Genomic DNA, 19,574 nt, shown 5'->3' on the forward strand with positions numbered 1-19,574 from the left:
GCACAATCTCATTCCAAGAATATTTGTTGCAGATCAGCCTCATGTACCATCGTTCTTACATGGTAAACCGGTGTCCTCGTCCAGAGTTGTTTGCCACAGTTCCAGTTATTTGAAACTTTTTAATCATTGCCATTCCCTGACTTACAAACATCAGCCCACATCTAAGATTTTTATGCCTTTAACCAATTTGGAAAACCCAAATTGAGGCAGATATCAGGAGAAATGTGGACCTCATCAAGTCTGGTTTATCTTTGGCTAGTTTCCAGATTCCTGTTGGTGCCATATTCCTCTGTTCGATTTTACGCAATTATGCACAGAATGGAACTGTCGAGCCATCCTACTTTTCGAAAGGAGATCGGTTCTGTGTCCAAGGATGAATGTGCTTTGGTCAAAATGTTGTATATCAAAGAGGGAAGCTTACAAAGCCTGGGAACACCAAGCCAACTGTTAAGTACGGAGATGGCAGTATCATGCTGTGTGTGTGTCGCTTTAGGAGGGACTGGTATCCTGATGGACCACTCAGACCGGTTCTGTCTGGAGGCCAAGATTCCCATTTTCCACAGGTTTGTGGAAGGATACCCCAAAATGTAACTCAAGTCAGAGTTTAAAGGGCAGTTCCACCAAATCTAAGGAAATGTGTGTAAATGTCCACCTTTGAATAAATTCATAAAATGGTCTCAGACATTAGTCTGGCTTTTAGCAAATTGAATTAATTTTAGTCATTCTGACCTAAAACAGAAAATGTTTGATTTAATGTTGGAGAGAATAAAAAGGTTGTGTGCCTTTATATATAGTGCGACAACATATCTGGTTTCAACTATAAATGTTCAATTAAAAGGTTATTTACAAAGTAAGCCCTTTTCAGCACTGCTCAGAGACAAGTAAGCATGTAATCTTAGCTTTTCCATTTATTAAAAACTATTTACATCAAGATGTGCCGAGACAAACTCCTGTCCGGTGAGGCGGCTCACTCCCCTCTACCTGGCTGTGAACCTGCCGTCCAGCCGAACATTTCATCCTTCGGTTTAAAAACCAGCTCAAAACAGGGCTGCAAACCGGAAATGGAGGCAGCCTGCGCTTTCTGATGAGCTACACATCCTGTAATTTAATGCAGCCTCGAAACAAGGAGATAAATTAAATGTTTAAAATGACTTTATGATGCATCAAAACATCAAAGAAAACATGGATCATTTTGGCAGCTGGTGATGCAAAAAAAAAAGAGAAAAAAAGTGATTTAGCTCAAATTAAGCAACAAGTATGTCCAAGTTTCAAACTGCTCATGGATTAATCACATGACACACCACTGTAGGTTCGAGTTAATAACTAATCAGCAACACAGACAGTAGCAATAACTGTGGTCTGTCCAGAACGTCACGATGCGTAACATTAAGGTGGATTTTTAAATACCTTAAATCCAGGCGGGGATGGAGTTGCTTCGCCTGAAGCCGCAACTCAGCCGATGAAGGTAAAGTGCTGATAATCAGTCATTTCTCACAAAAACAACTCTGACCAGCAGGTAGAGGGTTTTTTGCGAAGTGAGATCATCCTAAGCCGCGGGGAAGCATGAAAGAGATGAATAGCTGTAATAACACCTTGAGCCAAATCAGTCATTATGATGACTTTTAATGAATTGTGTGGGATTTGGGAGACATTTGTGTGATTACTGAGAGTTTGATGAAACCCATGGCGGTGGTGTGTACAGAGAATAAAGTGAGAGCCAGCGGATCTGGTTAGCACCAACAGGTAGGACAGCTGAAGAGAGAGCTCTTTTAACTCCCTCCTGATCAGCACAAGTCAGAGGTTTACATACTCCTAACATGAACATCATTATCCTAGGATTTAAATCATTTATATCTACCATTTTTTTTTTGGGGTGGACTGATAATATATCATACATCTTTAAATATTTAAATTTAAGCTAATACCAAATAGGTTTTATGGTCAGATTAACCTTTGACTTAAAAGCACTGGGGTGGTCCGTGTGGGCAGTTGCAAATTTGAGTCCATCTTCAAGGTGTCCATTTTAGAACAGGGGCTTTTTTACTGGCTTACAAATTCTTATTCGAAGGAAATTCACTTTAGTTTGGACAGTGAAGCTAAAGTTGTAGCATCTTCCAGTAAGTGGCTGGTTTGAGCTTTGGGGGTTTCCTGGGTTGTCTGTGAACATCCCAGCTAATTTCCTTTAATCGGAGGGTAACAGTACACAAACTGGTGGTACAACTGGAAAACAATCCCAAGCTCACATTAAAACTGGTCTTGGATTGGACAAAGAACAGCAACATGAATCACCAAAATGGCCCCGGCATCAACCTTGTTGAAGATTTATGGGCTTTACTTTAAAAATCTGGTCAGAATGATGCCAGATGCTTGGTGATTACTACAAAAAGCTTGTGATAGGATTGCAACTTCCTAAGGGACCTTTAACACAATATTAGTACATGTACGAGTATGTTTCAGCATGAATGTATAATTTTGACCCTTCTTTCAAAATACGTCAACTGGGTTGTTTGCTGCATCATCAGTCCACCATGGAAAAATAATGGTTCACATAAATCACTCAAACCTAAACGATTCTAACAGGCACTGAAAGAGTGTCAGGTTTACAAGGACCAGGAATGACACACGCAACATGCAACTGTGGTCACATTTCACAGCAGGTCACATAAGTGATTTTATCAGAACATGATGTTGTTTTCTGAAAAGGGCCCAAAGAAAGAAACATTAACACCCATGTAAGATGGTTCTGCCCCAATGAAAACCTAAAACTCAAGCAGAATTCAGAAATTCACAAAACCTGGGTTTGAAATTTGGAGAAGAGGTTGTAATGCAGTGCTCCATCTCAGCTTTCCAAAGCAACGTTGACAACAAGAACACGGACTTGTTTGAACTCAACAGTAAAAGAAAAACTTGTGAGTCCTCCAGCAATGAAACACAAAACACCATATCTACAGGCAGTGCAGTCTCCAAGCAGAGTGAATGCAATTACTTCTTCTTCTTGGGTTTATACTGTGAGCTGAAACGTTGTCAAAGCTGAAGCATTTGTGCATTAACTTAAAAGATGCTCACGTTACAGGTTTTAAAAATGGCCGTTCCAAAAGTCAAAGGATGTTAATCTTGAAACACAGAACTGCCTCCTTGTTGTTGCAGGGAGCATGAGGAGTTAAAATGAAGAAGGGTGCAGTTCACGGAGCGAATTCGGTGGCGTCGGGTCCGGGTCGCAGGCTGTTTTTCACCACAGTCCGAGCGACATACCTAAGGAGCCCCCCGTGCTGGAAAACCATAACCTCCATTTCAGAGTCGAACACCGCCGTGACGCAGAACGATGTTCCTTTGCTGGTCTGCGGGACAACACATAAAACAAAGAATTCATTGGAAGGCAGCTGCAGTTGGTGTAGGATGACCTTTAAATGGTTTTTAGAGGACTTTGATGCAGCTCAGATGCGTACCTTGACAGTGAGCTGCAGCCTTGGACTCAGGCTCTCTGGTAGGGTGACGCTGAACTTCTCCTTCCCGCTTAGCTCTAGCGTGTCGGCGTTTTGGCCGGACAAAAACTGGAGCGGCATTATGCCCATTCCCACCAGCTGGTTCTTGTGTAGTTTCTCGAAGCTCTCAGCGATGACCGCGCGGACCCCCTGGAAACACAGACAATCAAAACATTTATTTTACATTGTTGTCACATTATAATCGCTAACTTTCTTTTTACAAATAAAATTATAAAGACTGTAGAGTGTTTTTATATTCGCCCCAAAATAAAATCCAGGGCAACAAAGGGGTTTCAGAAGTGACCTCATCAGTATGTGAGGTGAAGAGCTAACACTGGAGATCACCCTGAACGCAGGGTGAAACACGGTGGTAACTGCATCATGCTGAGGGGGACAATTTCCTTCAGCAGGGAGAGGAAAGCTGGTCAGAGTTGAACACAGCAGAAAGACCACTCTAAACATCCAGCCAGATCTTTGGTTTAATCCAAGCATTTTCATTTCATTAGCCTCATAGCATAATTGTCAAAGTCATATAAGCCAAAGTATAACTTTGGCTTATATGACTTTGACAATTATGCTATGAGGCTAATGATTTGTTAGACGGCCCAGTCAAAGTCCAGACCTAAATCCAATTAATCGCTCACAAATGATTTTCATATAATGAAAGTAAATCTCAATAAAATACAATCAATGTTTACGGTTGTCACGTAACAAAATGTGCTTCATTTCAAGTGGTATGAATGTATTTGCAAGCACTGCAGCTGCGTGTGTTATTTACCAGTAGGTACGGTCCTTTAGCCACCCAGTCCCTGGAGTTTCCAGAGCCATAGTCTTTGCCTGCTAGGATGATGAGAGGAGTACCGTCTCTCTGATAGCGATCAGCCGCCTCAAAGACGTCCAGCTGGACAGAAGGAGAGAGTCATTTAGACAACTGGACCTAAACTGGCCTCAACCTGCAACAACTAGCAATACTAAACGTTCCCATGCTGTTGCTCAAAGGTCAAACAGTTGATCAGGCTCTGTACCAGCATGGGCGGAGTCAATGTACCGGCGAAACCGACTTAGATCTTTAGTCACAGGAGGAAAAAGAGCGGGTGTGGAAATAGCATCCTTAGGTTTCTACTCACAGTCTGGGTTGAGGGAATGTGCAGAGTCTTTGGGCCCGGTTTGCCGATGAAACGGTTGTGTAGCTTGATGCTGGCGAAAGTGCCTCTGGTCATCACCGCATCATTTCCTCTGCGAGCGCCGTATGAATTAAATTCCCGCGGCGTCAGTCTGGGGGAAAACATCCAGTCAAACAAAGATCATTTATTTGAAACAGCTTTGTGAATAAAGGGGGCATCTTTGCTTCTCTGCTTCCTTTCACAAGCTGCCACCGCAGTTGGGATTTGAAACTAACCGTTTGCTCTGCAGGTACTTGGCAGCGGCGCTGACCCTGGCAATGCTGCCTGCTGGTGAGATGTGATCTGTGGTCACTTTGTCCCCGAGGAAAAGTAAGGCATGAGCGTTTTCTATCGACTGGGGAGCAGGAATATCCTTACTCTGGATCAGAAAACATTTTATGGAGAAGGAAGAATTGAGAGTAGATGTGTTACCTCAGGGCAGGAAGGAGGACAGGTTGTGTGGTCCATAGGCAGCCACACAATGTCTATGATGAAGGTGAAAGGACTTACGAGCTTGCTGAAGAATGGTGGGGGGCGGATATATGTGGACTTGTGATCCCATGGGAAAACCACAGAGTCTGGACACTCAATCTTGTTCCAAAAGGTGTTCCCTATCTAAAGGAGAACAAACGTCTCACACCATGTCTGTGCTGAAGGTTTTGAGGTCACATATTTCACATACATGTAACAAGAGATTATGTTCTAACCTCCATCCTCCTCTTGAGGTCCTTAAAGATGGAGGAGATGACTGTGTCCTCCTCGGTGTGCTGGACCTCCTCTCTGGATGGCCAAATATCACGAAGATACACTTCCTTACCCTCTGAGGTTAAACCTGTTTAAACAACGTGGTGCACAGATTTAGGCATCAATGATTAATCTACATTTTTATCCATCTCCACATTTTACAAGAGCTTTCCAAGGAAGGTGTCTAAGCAGAGCGGTGAATATCTGTAAGGTGGGAGGAGATAGATAAGTGGCTTTCAAAATGTCTTACAAATAAAAATCTAAAATTAGCCCAGTAGTCCAGTAGCAGTTATCCTGTGAGTCTTTTAGGGTTCGTCTCTATAAGCTTTGCATATTTGGAGTCTGACATTTTTGCCCATTCTTCTTTGAAGTATTGTTCAGGTTCAGACGGGTTGGATGATGAGCAATCAATACGTTTCTGGCACAACTTCACCTACTTCCAAGATGCATGGAGAGCGACAAAGATCTGGTGAGGTGAAGGTTCCAGCAACAGTTCAGATACTGAAGAAACAACTTTATTAACAGACTAATGCGTTTCGGCTTGAGACCTTCTTTGGGATTATTACACACAACAGTTTGTGTTTAAATAAAAATAAAAAAAACATACTACTGGTTACTCTCCACGTTCAAACTTCTAGTCACAGATTCTCAATTTGATTTTAGTCTAGACTGTGACTGGGCCGTTCACATTCCACCGCAGCTCTGGCTGCATGTTTAGGGTCTTTGTCCTGCTGAAAGGCGACCCTCCAACCCAGCCTCAGGTTTTCTTCCTGGACTTCCATGTATTTAGCTCCATTCATCTTCTCGTGAACTCTGACCAGCTTCCTTGTAGAAAAACAGACCACACAGCATAATGCTGCCACCACCGTGTTTCAACACGGGGATTGTGAGCTCACATTGTGGCTTTAGTTTTCCACCGCATACATAGTGTTTTGCACGTGGGCTAAAATGTTTAACTTTGGTCTCATCTATGCAGAAAACCTTGATCCACATGTTTTGCTGTGTTCTCTACCTGCTTGTGGCAAAATGCAAGTGGAACATTTTATGGCTTTATGTCAACCAGGACGTTCTTCTTGACGCTATTCTATGAAGGCCAGACACTTTTGCCCTATCAACATGTTCTCCTACATGCGCTGTTGATCTCTACAGTTCATCCAGAATTAACATTGGCTTCTTGGCTGCCTTTCTCATTGATGCCTTGCCCCTTTAGTGTTTCCACTGATAAACAATAGAATAAACAGGGGTCTGTGAGATGTTCAAAGCTTGGGATATTTTTTTATAACCTCAGCCTGCTATAAACGTCTCCACAGCTTTGTCCCTGACCGGTCTGCTGTGTTCCTTGGTCTTTATGATGCTGTTTGTTCCTTAGTGGTCTCTAACAAACCTTTGATACCTCCACTACCAGAAAAGGGGCTTTTGTTTTATTTTTAAAATTCAGAAACGTGTAAATTATTTTCCTCCCACCTTAAAGTTACAAACATACATTGTTTAATCACTTAAAATCCCCCAAAAATGCACTGAGGTTTATGGCTGTACAGTGGCAAAATATGCAAAGTTTTTGCCTGAAACTGTAAAAGGTGTTAATAAAAAAACTGACTGCAAAACTTCTACAAATGACAGTGAGACACTGATCGTTTTTTTAAAAAACAATCTGATGTTTCCAGGCGTTTGAAACGCATGAATCTATGCAGAGGACATAAAATGTGTAAATTAAAAATACAACCATATTGCAGACGAGCTATAGAGAACATTAAGGCAGACAAAATAAATAGCTAGATCATCCTTGTTACTTATTTAGTGGCTATTACATGCCTGCACAAGAACAGTGAATCCCAACATATAATCTGCCAGATTCCTAAAATCCCCTGCTGATCTCCAGCTTTTAGACAAACAGCTTAGGAGAACTTCAGGCGGTGCCCGTCTCACCTAGAGGCTCTTTCTCAAAGTCGATTCCCACAGTGCCTGCGATAGCGTAAGCAACCACCAGAGGAGGGGAGGCCAGATAGTTTGCACGCACGCAGTCACATAGGCGGCCTTCAAAGTGCCTGTTGCCAGACAATACACCGCAGGCCACCAGGTCCCCCTGAAATAACAAACAATGTTAACGTCTGAGTAAAGGGGAATTGATTTCTTTCTATAAGGAGCTGCAGAAAGAGCTCAGAGCAGCCTTGTAGAGAATTTACCTTTTTGATTGCATCGACCACGGCTTCTGGTAATGGCGCCGTGTTCCCTACACAGGTGGCACAGCCGTAACCGATCACCTCGAACCTGTTGCATGAACACGGCCATTATTATAACAACTTCGACGCGTCCACACTTTCAAACACAAACCCCTGAAAATAAAGGAAAAAACTTCCTACTTCTTTACACCAGTCTTTTCCTGTGTGACCATCAATCAACATAAAACTATCAAGTCAGACAAGATTTAAGATAAAGACAAGAAATGTAAATGTATGAATACAAATGAAGTCTGTGGAAACTGCTTTTATTGGAGCATCAGAAAACAAATACTGGATTTCTCCTGAAAGAATCAAGCATAAATAAATAATAAGCCCTTCTAAAGCTTTTTGCTAAATTTAAAACGCCTTTCTGACGCAAAGAGCCTTTGGAGCCCTTAAAAAACCAAAAGTGCTTTGTCAAATATGGACGATGATGTGTATTTTGGCAATAAAAGAATAGATAAGTGGCCAATAAGTGGAAACACAGAAAGAACGACCCAAAGCAGGGGAACAAGGAAACAGTTCATGCCCTGACAACCAGTACAAAATCTTTGTTGATGTCAGCAGTTAAATCCTCATGAGTCAAACATGGACTGGGTATGTGGAAAAAAGTGAGACTTCCAGCTGCTTCCCTTCACTGGCCTTTCCACCAAAGTGGTTCCAGTTCTCTAACCAGGGGTGGTGCTAGAGACAGTTCTGTAAAAAAACAAGATTGCTTTTCCACAGCCTGAGAGCCAATTCACTAAACATCTCAGACTTAATGTTTGATCCTCTCGCAGTTTTATACAGTTTAATACATTTCTACATTGAAGTGAATGCAACTATAAGGAGCTACAAGGCTGAATCCAAATGTACACCATTTAAACTTGTCTTCTAAAATATTTCTTAGCCACTAGAAAAGATGTAGTTGTTTATTTACTTTAACTTCATAAATCAACATTTTATCTGTTTGAATGTTAAGTGACACCATTTTATACATGTACAACAAAATATGTCAACATGTTGCTGACATGTATTCAACAAAGCCGCTGATGCTGCCACTGTGTAAACATGCTCACCCCAGCTGATTGAAGTAAGGCAGGACTCCACTGGCGTTGAGGTAGTGAGTGACCATGCCACTCCCAGGAGCCAGGCTGGTCTGGATGTAGGGCTTGACAACAAGCCCAGCTTCTACAGCCTTTTTGGCCATAAGCCCTGTCAACAGCAGGCAAGAGTTAAACGTGTGTGCATGAGAGCGATGCAGAGAAGTCATGCAGCCGAGGCAGTACATGCAGACGCATCGAGGAAAATTAAATGCGAGATGCAACCTTGATGCAAAATGTTCTAAGACTATCTTTGTTGTGACCAGCTACTATCTCTGAAACTGAACTAAATTTGTGGAAAAGACTAAATAGCTCACATTTGGAGTTAAGGAAATTCAGCTCAACCTCAGAAAAAAAAAATCACCTTCTATCTCACATATTGTGTAAGAGAACAGTCTTTCTCAGTCAGGGCATACCTGCAGTGAGCATGACAGACGGGTTGCAGTTGTTGGTGCAGCTGATGACGGCAGCGATAACCACTGAACCGTGAGCCAGCTGATATTCCTGACCACAGTGCAGGAAAGGAACCTGGATGTCCTGCTTCTCCTTGGAGATATGGAAGCCTTTAAATCCCACCTGAGACAAAAGAGAAGCTATTGACTCACTTTGCAACCATGCAAAAAAAGGCATCAATAAGTCATTATCACCATTCCAAACTCAAAACCTATTCTGAATTATTTCCATGTTACCTTCTCATTTAGACAGCTCTGGAAGTCCTCTTTCATGCTGCTGACAGCCACTCTGTCCTGGGCTCTTTTGGGTCCACTTACATGGGGAACCATGGAGCTCAGGTTAATCGTAATCACCTGCACAAACAATGCAAACCTCAAAAACCTTTCAGGCAGCCTGTTTTACTCTAAAGTAGACAAAAAGTTAAAATCAAGCCTAAACAATTACAGATGCATCTAAACTGAAATATAATCGAATTCAAAAGTGAAACTTCTTTTATATACTTATTTATTACACACAAGGTGGAACGTATTAAGTGTTTATTTCTCTTAATTTGGAGGAAAATAGCTTACTAATCAAAACACAAAATTATGTTTCTCCAAAAATTTGAAATATAACATAATTCTAATTAAACTTGATTTTTATTACAAAAACGTTACGATAGTCAGTGACATGCTCCACAAGGAAAGGCACAAGTCATTGCTAAAGTGTGGTACTCAACAACATCATTGGAAAGTTGAGTGGAAGGAAAAGGTGTGGTAAAGAAATGGTGCACAAGCAACAAGGACAGATGGAACATTAAGAGGAAAAGGAGCACTTCATGCTAGAGGAAGATAGACCAGAGCTCAAGGCTGCTATGAAAGCAACCTGGGCTTCCTGAACACCTCAGAAGAACCACAGGCTGACTGCCTCCATAACACCTGAAAAAGATCCTGCGGTGTTTAATGAATCAGTATATTATACGACTTGTAACTTTTTGAAAATTACCTCGGAGAACTGAGGATCTTCTACGGATTCTTCATAGCTTCGGAAAAGATTTACAGCCTTCATGTATGCCTCCAGTAATTCAAGCTTTTCCTCAGTGAAATCTGGAAAGGTGAATAAGACACATTACATAAAAACTGTCAACAGATGAAACTCTAAAGTAAGACATATTACTCGGGTTACTCACTTGTCTTTCTAAAGTGCTTGAGAGTTATGGGGTCGACGGGGAAGAAACTGATGGTAGCATTGTATTCTGGACACATGTTGGCAATGGTGGTTCTATCAGGAGCTGATAACTGAGAGACACCTGGTCCAAAAAACTCCACAAACTTCCCAGAGATTCCAGCCTGCCGCAAGTGCTGGGAAAAAAAACAGAGCGATAAACGGGAAGCTCAGAGGGTTGTTATACCTGACAAAGATTGTTTCCGTTTTATTTATCACTCTTATTTATAGCAGAGGGGGAAAAAAACAAAGACTTGTAAGGTTCCTTTGGTTCAACGATCCTAATATCGATGCGTGTTCAGTTTCTCAAAGATACCTTTGTAATGCCAAGGACAATGTCGATGGAGGTGGCCAGGGGGTTGATGGAGCCCACCAGTTTACAGCCCACCACCTGAGGTAGGGTCAGCGACACTGGTTGGCCCAGCATCACTGCTTCAGACTCAATTCCTCCAACCCCTGAACAAAAGCATGAAGGCAAAGTTAAAACCAAGTTTTATCAAAGGAGTTCTGACTATGAGTCTCCTGACTTGTTGATGAAGTCTACACACAAACATGCACACAGGAAGTGAGAAAGGTTAGCAAGAGGAGGTTTTACCCCATCCAAGGACGCCCAGGCCGTTGATCATGGTGGTGTGGGAGTCTGTGCCCACCACACTGTCGGGGTAAATCAGACCGTCGCTGACATGGACCACCCTAGACAGATACTCCAAGTTCACCTGGTGGACAGCACCGACGTCCGGAGGAACCACGTTCACATTTTTAAAAGCTTTTGAACACCACTGTTACGTAAACACAAAGGGAAATGTTTGGGTTCAACAAAGGGTCTTCTCCAACTAACAGAATTGTTTGGAGTTTTTAAGATTTATTTCAGTTTTTCTGCATAAAACCTAAATTTACAGACACATTTCTTTAGGCATAGCTCTGCTGATTATCAAACCTGGACACATGTTTTGGTACCTTAAAAAAATGAAGTCTTTCTTTGTTTCTTTGTAGTTCCATTTCCTGGTTCTTCAAAGCCATTTCAACTCTGAAAAAAACAAACAAATCTACACTAAGCTTCAAAAAGGAAAATTCTGAGGCAGACAATGAGGAGCTGCATTTGAACTTTTCCACGTCAAAATACAGGAATCCTCCCAAAATCCTTTTTAGTACAATCTTATCTTATTTTCACTTTTGCTGGAAATACAGCTGCATGTCTTTTAGGGTATGTCTCCACTAGCTTTGCACATCTCTCTAGATGCACATCTAGAGACTGATATTTATGCTCATTCTTCTTTACAAAATATCTCAACATCAGTCAAATTGAATGGAGAATGACCGGGAAGGGTCGCTCTGGCTGGATGTTTAGAGTCTTTCTGCTGGAAGACGAACATCTGTCCCAATCAAGTCTTTTTCAGCCTCTAACAGGTTTTTTTCCAGCACTGTCCGTGCATCTTCCCATCAACTCTGATCATCTTCCTTCTTCCTGCTGGAGAAATACATCCCCACAGCACGACGCTGCCAGCAGCATGTTTCACCATGTGTATGGTGTGTTCAGGGTCATGTGCAGAGTTAGTTTTCTGCCACACAGTGTTTTTGCATGTACGCTCTGATCAGAGCACCACATCTTTGTGGTTTCCATATGGCCTGTGACAAAATGCAAAAACTGGACTTCTTGTGATTTTCTTCAAGCTGGTGCATGAATATTAACTAAACGTTTCCCCATTCAAACCAACATATGGATCCACCTTGTTGATGACCGCAATTTTCTTGAGGTACATGGCGTTATCAGGAGGCTGTAACGACTCTAGATACTTATCCAGGGTTGAAAAAGTATGCCGTGCTGCAATGTTGTGAAAAGCGTGAAGCGATACACAGACACCCAAGATGGCGGACTGGAAGTGAGGCTGCGACTTCAGTGACATCGGTGAAAAACCCCCATTCTCACACTTTCCATTTTCAGATGAAGTATGTAGGACTTTTGTAAATAGTATCTTTTAAGATATAAACTCACAAAGGGCTTCACAAGAGCCAGCAACGCATACAAAGCTACACATTTATAAAAGCAGATTTAAAAAGCTTTTCCTCAATGAAATCTTGAAGAACTGAACAGAGCTCTGTGAGATGTTCAAAGCTGGAGATATTATTTTATAACAAAATGCTGCTTGAAATCTCCCAGCAGCCTGCTGTGTTCTTTGGTCTTCGTGATGCTGTTAGTTCACTAGGATCCTATAACAAAACACTGAGGTATTCACAGAACCGTTGGATTTTTAGTAAGATTAAATTACACACAGCTGGACTACATGTACCAATTAGGTAACTTCTCACAGCAGTTTGCCATGGATTTTATTTAGGTGTATCAGAGTAAAGGGATCCAAAACATCATGTATCATTTCCTTCCATTTCACAACTATCCACAAGAGTTTAGGTTAAAACTTAGACATAATATTAGAGAACGAGACGAGATACTGAGGTTGTGAAGGTGTCTGGGAACTGTGATAGTGCTAGCCGCAGTGTACAGTAAGTTTTTTTGCAGTGCTTACATATTGTTCGTCTCTGGCACTCTGTCACCATTTATCTTTTCTCCTGGAAACCCAAAATTCTGCCTAACCAATGATATCAGAGTAGTTGGGGCATCTTCTATTACAACTTCATCAGGAGAAGCCAAGCTGACTGCAACTGGTTAGCGCTGGCGAGATAGTCAGTGATGTTTTAATATTGCGAGATCACGTTACACTCCTAGTAATGTTACAAAATGTCAAAAAGAAAGAGTTCAAGGAATATGAATAATTTTGACTGACACACAGACTGAAATGATCACATCCTCTACAACAGAGGTGCCCAAGTCCAGTCCTCCAGAACTACTATCCTACACACCAGAACTCCCTAATCAGTGTTCAGTCATTCAGCTCTGCAGTGGCCTGGTAACCAGTCATTCATTGGATTCAGGTGCGTTGGAGAAGGGTTGCATCTAAAAGTTTTAGGATGGAGGCTCTGGAGGACTGGAGATGGGAACCCCTGCTCTACATAAACAAACATAGCAACAGAAGAAATAGAAGTGAAACTTACTCAGAAACGGGCTGCAGGTGGAAGGGACACAGGAGAGGAGTGTTTTCAATCTGTTGGACAGAGACGGGACGGCCAGAGGAGGTGGGAGGGTCGCTGCAGGCAGTTTTACTGCAGGAGCCCCGCTGGCCTCCACAGTGGGACCCCCCTCTGGACGGAGGCCTGGCTGGTGTTGAACGAGACGGATGCTGGTTCGGGTTTGAACTGTGCCCTCCACCTGGGTTTGGGGCATTCTGTATGGCACTGATAAAAACAGTTTAAATGTTTATTTAGGTCAGTCTTGTGTGTTTTTAATCAAAGCTGGTATTTATTTTCAGCTAATTATATTAACACACCATTTGCTGTAATCAATTTGTAGCGAGTGGTCTACTATGAGGTCCGTGTGGCATTTAGGGCTGACTAGATTGGGGTCCACACCGTGTTTGGCCACAGCGTCCCTCATGGCTGCCAGGTCCACCATAGCAGGAATACCACTGATAGATGAGATAAACAGCTTAAACACGTGATTTTTCGAAGAAACAAACAAAATGTAAAGCTGCTTTTTATTCCCATCTGTTAAATGAGTACCTATGTTAAATCAAATTTGATTTTTCTCTATAAATCCTGTTTGTTTTTTTTCTTACCCCAGAGGGCTTAAAAAGTCAATGAACTCACGTGAAGTCTTGCAGAAGGACTCGCGCTGGAGAGAACGGCACTTCTACTTTCCCCTGCTGCTGCTGCCAGTCCAAGATGTTCTGCACATCCTCCTCTTTCGTGTAGAAGCCATCACAGTTGCGAATCGCTTCCTCCAGTAAGATCCGGACGGATAGAGGCAGCTTGTCTGCAAGTCATAAACAAAGAACCATTTACCTGCTTGCGACCCGTGTCAGCGAAAGCACCTGTGGTATGGTAAACGTTACAACAGACAAGGTGGGACGCTGCAGCGATGAACCATCACATGTAATATGACTCTGGAGGACAACACGCTCCCTGAGGGGGCCTGAACTCACCGTATCTCGGGTCGCCTAGTTTACGTGGGTTGAAGAACTTGATGCTGCCACCTTTTAATGTGTCGATAAGATGGGCGTACGGGTGATCTGAGGAGATATTAATATTTAGACCAAAATTAACATTTGCCAACTCTTTTCTAATCAGTCACAGGTAATATTAACATTAATTAGGTTGATAAAAAATATTTCCCATGACAGCAATAATATATACATCCCAGGGGGGTTTCGGGAGAGGGTAGATTCTGTAAAATGCTTCAGTGCATCAATGTAAAACCCTGCCGATATTAAAAGTAATAGAATTTAAGTGATTCAATGAACTTAGGCGTGTATATTTCTGACATCCAAAAGCATTCTGAGCCTCAGCAGATCGCTCCTACGTCACAGCAGAGCATCAAACTGGAACTTGAGGTCTCATGTATCGCTTGTCAGATCCCACAACACACAGATGAGCCCTTTTATCATTAAACAAACTACTGCTTGCTTGGCACTGTTCATTGCGAGATTTATAAGCTTATTGATACAAACACAAAAGAATGTATTCATGTAATTGTTCATAAATGTAAACAGACAGGAGCCGCAATCCTAGAAAGGAGATCATAAGCTGGAGGTGGGGACACACTTGGGGATTCCTTATCCCATTTATCTGCAGCATTTCCTGTGAACAGACTCAACAATATGGTGGAGTTGCAGCATGATACCCATAAACAGGTATGGGCCACTTTCCTGTATCAAGTTACACGGCGGCTTTAAAAGGTTGCCGGCTAAAAACTGCTAGGGTTCAGCGTCATACAGTTTCCACGGTTTAAAATCCTTTTAAAGGGATTGTTGAGAAAGTGTTGGAGTGAGCTGAATTTTCTCCAGCAGTGTGGAGCTGCTCGCCCCGCCTGTTTTTCTGTACCGCTGATCACTATTCCCTCACAAGAAAATAAAGTTCAAACACTCATGGTGGGGAAACTAAAGGTTTAACCCTCCTGTTGTCCTCATTCTCTGTATACACCATGTGTCCTCTGGGTCAAAATGACCCATCTTCACTAAACCCCCAATATAAGCAGCTTAATTGAATTTTAAACACCAAATTTCATATTGCATATTGTCATTGAGCTCAAAATGTGTGAATACTTGAGTTTTTCCTCTTCACTTGAATTTCTATAGCTTAAGAAAAGAAACAAATGTGCAAAAAGGAGTTTTGAATACATTTTTATTCATCCCATTGACTCTTTTTTTTGTCTCCAGTGAACAATTTAAGACAATGTACAATACAAAAATATGAAAAATAACATAGCCCTTGCAGATATATTTCTTACACCTGCAGCACACAGTACGTGTTTTACAGTCCTTCTTTTGAGGGCAGAACTGACATCTCTTCCTCTTACTTGCCCTAGCTGGGGAAGTGGCTGTGGTAGATGGATCCTCAGGTTGATCAGGAGCTCCTGCACTCTGAATAGCTTTCACAACTGCTGCTGAGGTTTCTGTGCGGGGGACATGCTTCCTTCTTTCAATGAGTGGAGTTACAAGTGCCTTTCCTAGCTGCTCCAGGAACAACCTCCTCTTGTTCTGCTTATGAAACATCCAGGTTGGGTTGATCTCTCTCCAAATCACAAAGGCATTGTAGGAGGAAACATCAATGATGTTGTGGAAGATGACCAGGGGCCAGTGGGCAGTCATTATTCTGCAGCTATATGTTCCAATCACCTTATCCAGGTTGTCCACACCTCCTTTGTTGCAGTTGTAGTCTAAGATGCTGATTGGCTTCCTGTCCTCACGGTCGCTAATGTCACAGTCTGTGTGCAGTGGGCTCAGAAGAACTATATTCCTGTTTTTCTTTGGGAGGTAGGAAACTAGAGTGGTGTTGGGCGTGAAGGCATAGTTTGAGGAGAAGACCTCTCTCTCCTTCGACGCAAGCAATGCAGGTGGGAGCTCAGGCTTATTCTTTCGAACTGTACCAACCATGGTGATCTTCCTCTTCAGGAGCTGCTGTCCGAGTTCATAAGAGGTGAAGAAATTGTCACATGTCACATTGTGACCCCTGAGTCCCTCTGTCACATCAAGCACAACTTGCATCCCTTGATTCTTCCCTGGGCATCCACTGGTCGGCTTCCCAGTATAGACTTGCATTTTCCAAGCACAGCTTGATTTGGCATAGCAAGCCACCCATGACTTGATCCCATATTTTGCTGGCTTGCTGGGCATATACTGGCGGAAAGGACAACGGCCTTTGGACAAAAGACATTAGCATCTGTGACTAGTATCAGTATCCCAGAAAACAGTCAAAGACATCAATAGTGAAAATCACTTTTATTAGAAAAATGAAAACTGATTACCTATAAATGGAACCAGTTATTCATCCACTGTTACATCAGGCCCTGGATTGTAGAGGTAGGGCAGCCGCTCCACCGACTTGTCCCATACCTCTCTTATGGCTGCAAGTTTGTCTGTCACACGTCTTGCTGGTCTTGACTCACGGTCATCAAATTGTAGCAGTCTTGAGTAGGTGTGAAAGACTTTGAGTGGCATTGTGGCTCGGAAAATTGGCCTTCCACTCTCAGCATCCCATAGACTAGCTGCAGCCTCACCTCGGGACCTGTATACACCTGCTAAGATTAGCAGCCCTAAGTAGGCCTGCAGGTCAATCTCATCCATCTTTTTCCAGCTGTCTCCATATTTGTGAAAACCCTCCAGATGTCTCATCCCCAGGATTATTTTTTGTATTGCTGGTGTGATAAACAGGCAGAATGTAGAGACAATATCATGGGCATGAGAAACGGCATACCTTGTGGGTCCTGGGGTCATCTTTATGATGTTTTGTTCTGCATGCCTGCCGTGTTGGTCATATGCTCCTGAGGACCATGTTATTTTGCCATTTTTTGAAAGGAAAGTCTCTCTTTCAGCTTCAGGGTTTTCTTCTTCTTCTGAAGATGATTCATTATGCTCTGGGTTGTATTCCTCCCAAACTTCTTCGGATACATCCTCCACTTCCTCTTCTGAATCAGAGTTGTCTTACTGGACATCTAGGAAAATCAGTTCTACAGCGTCTTCAGCAGTATAACGCACACTCATGGCTTCACCACAGACAGAATTCGGGGTTCTGTTAACTGCAGCACCTTTATAAGCTCTGGAAATAAACAGGTGGTCTTCTGAAGCCTGCGAGAACACCACCTGATTTGCCTTGTTTACGTCTGCTACTGATTGATCTGAGACACATCTAAAACATTGTAACATTCTGTGGTTTGTAAATAACTCTGTGACCTTGATTTCAACTCTATTTGTCTCTCGGGTCAATTTGACCCGAAGACCACCTTTGTACCTTTTTTTGTACAACTTATATAGAAATGTGAATAAAAGCAACATTTCACTTTTTCTATTGTTGGGGCCAATCTAGGAAAAGTCATACAATTTCAAAATAAAAAAAATAGCATTTAGTGGATTTTTTTGGGGGGTTTTAACACAGTGGCGGGTCATTTTGACCCGAGGACAACAGGAGGGTTAATACCCATCACTCCTATTAGAGAAATGCAGTTTAAAACTAGAGTTGGAAGGAAATGTCTGTTAAGCAGCTGACTGCAGGCTACCCAAGCAGGTAGCATAACCAACTAACATTGAAATAAGTGCTATAGATGAAAATAGGTGTAACAATTACTATACTGTTACCTGCTAGCAGACTGGGGAACATTTGTTGCTTTTGTTTTAAATAAAAGCAATTAGATCATGTTTTAGATGTTTGTTTTAAATCTCTGTGTAAAACCATAAACTGTTTACTCGAGGTTATCTTCACCTCACACAAACATAAATATGCTGCGTATGACATGGGAAATAGGTGTAAAAAAGCTTCATTTATTCTCTATGTAAAAATCCCATACTTTTCAGACTAAAGTTTAGATAATATTGAGGTATTATTGCTATTAATATTAAAACTATGAATATATGGCAGACTTTTCTACTGCGGTATGGCTTTGAAAACAGATTATCCAAAAACCAGTTACTATGGTTTACTAGAAGATGGATGGATGGACAGAAAAATTGGCAGATGAATGATGATAACATTTACACAGTAGGATATGAAATAAAGTCTGGAACTAGAGATCTTTTTCCATATTTATCCATACCTGGAAAATCCATAAATCAAATTCCCTATTTTGTCCAATGAAGGAAGCCCGTGTGCGACAGAGCTAAGGCAGCAAGGAAATAAATAACATGCTTACCATATAGACAAAATATAAACGTTCTGCTTATAACTTTGTTGTGTGTTGTTTTTCCCCAACATAAATATAAATACAGATGCATGTAGCAGCATCAGGATATATGTACTGTAGGGCAGTCTGTGTGTGTTTAGAAATAAAATGACGTAAACAACCACACACTGCACTGCAGTTTTCAAGTGATACATAATCAGGGATCGAACTGTGAGTTTTTACAAACGTTTTGCTTGTTGTTTATTGTTGTTAAATAGCTTCCAACCTGAAGTGTCACTCAAATGTGTTTCAGGTCTTTAAGGCCGACTTTTGTAGCAAATACTTTTAACACCAATACTAGCGTCTTTGTAAATGTTACAATGACTAAATAGCCAGTGTGACGATGGTGTGCACCAGGTTTTAAATAAAACATCTTAGCGTGTTTCACAATGACAAGGTGAGGAGGAAAGGTGCAGAGCTAGCAAAGGTTCAAGCTGCTAACCTAGCTTCTTATCGCGGAGCACACTTGCGCAGCGCTGTACTTATCGAGCTACCGGCTGAACGTATTCTAGAGATAACAAGAACCAATTTACTTATGACACAAAACACAAGCATGGGGCATTTAAGTTAAAGTTCTGCCACTGGCATCAAAAATACATAACGGTTTGCGGCTTTAGCATCATTGCCAGATTAGCTGTCATAAACGTATTATCACACTAGCTAAATGTTAGCTTTTCTGACTGAGACACTGAGGCCGGAGCACTTTATATAACGTTCACGTGAAGCAGGCGGAAGTTCTCCTACGAGCTAGGAGGCCATTTCAAACCAGCTTCTTTCTCGGTTAGATTACTCGGTGCAACCACTCATAATGGTCCGTAGAAAATTCGTAAAAAACTCGTTTTACCTTTAATTGTCTCACTGAGCGCCATGATGACTCCTGAAATAAACACTGGGCCCTTCTGTCGGCACACAAGCGATCCAGGGCCGACCAATTACAACACAGCAAACAGTACATCAACCAATCA

The 19,574-nt window shown here is 42.0% G+C and overlaps 1 protein-coding gene across 1 annotated transcript; it reads right to left on the minus strand.

The window, feature by feature from the left end:
• Positions 1-1,603: 1,603 nt before the first annotated feature.
• On the minus strand, positions 1,604-19,562 carry ireb2 (iron-responsive element binding protein 2). Its single transcript, XM_047387876.1, has 22 exons — positions 19,454-19,562; positions 14,381-14,467; positions 14,046-14,211; positions 13,727-13,864; positions 13,395-13,634; positions 11,304-11,373; positions 10,942-11,125; positions 10,663-10,802; positions 10,312-10,483; positions 10,128-10,228; positions 9,380-9,496; positions 9,107-9,266; positions 8,667-8,802; positions 7,573-7,657; positions 7,316-7,472; positions 5,353-5,477; positions 5,156-5,260; positions 4,882-5,024; positions 4,610-4,757; positions 4,261-4,383; positions 3,447-3,632; positions 1,604-3,338 (listed from the first exon to the last, which is right to left on the minus strand). Exons 1-22 carry the CDS (start codon positions 19,476-19,478, stop codon positions 3,183-3,185), a joined length of 2,964 nt encoding a protein of 987 aa, XP_047243832.1. The 5' UTR covers positions 19,479-19,562; the 3' UTR covers positions 1,604-3,182.
• Positions 19,563-19,574: the final 12 nt, after the last annotated feature.

Source organism: Girardinichthys multiradiatus, chromosome 2 (assembly GCF_021462225.1).
Source record: "Girardinichthys multiradiatus isolate DD_20200921_A chromosome 2, DD_fGirMul_XY1, whole genome shotgun sequence".
Classification (NCBI taxonomy): Eukaryota; Metazoa; Chordata; class Actinopteri; order Cyprinodontiformes; family Goodeidae; genus Girardinichthys; species Girardinichthys multiradiatus.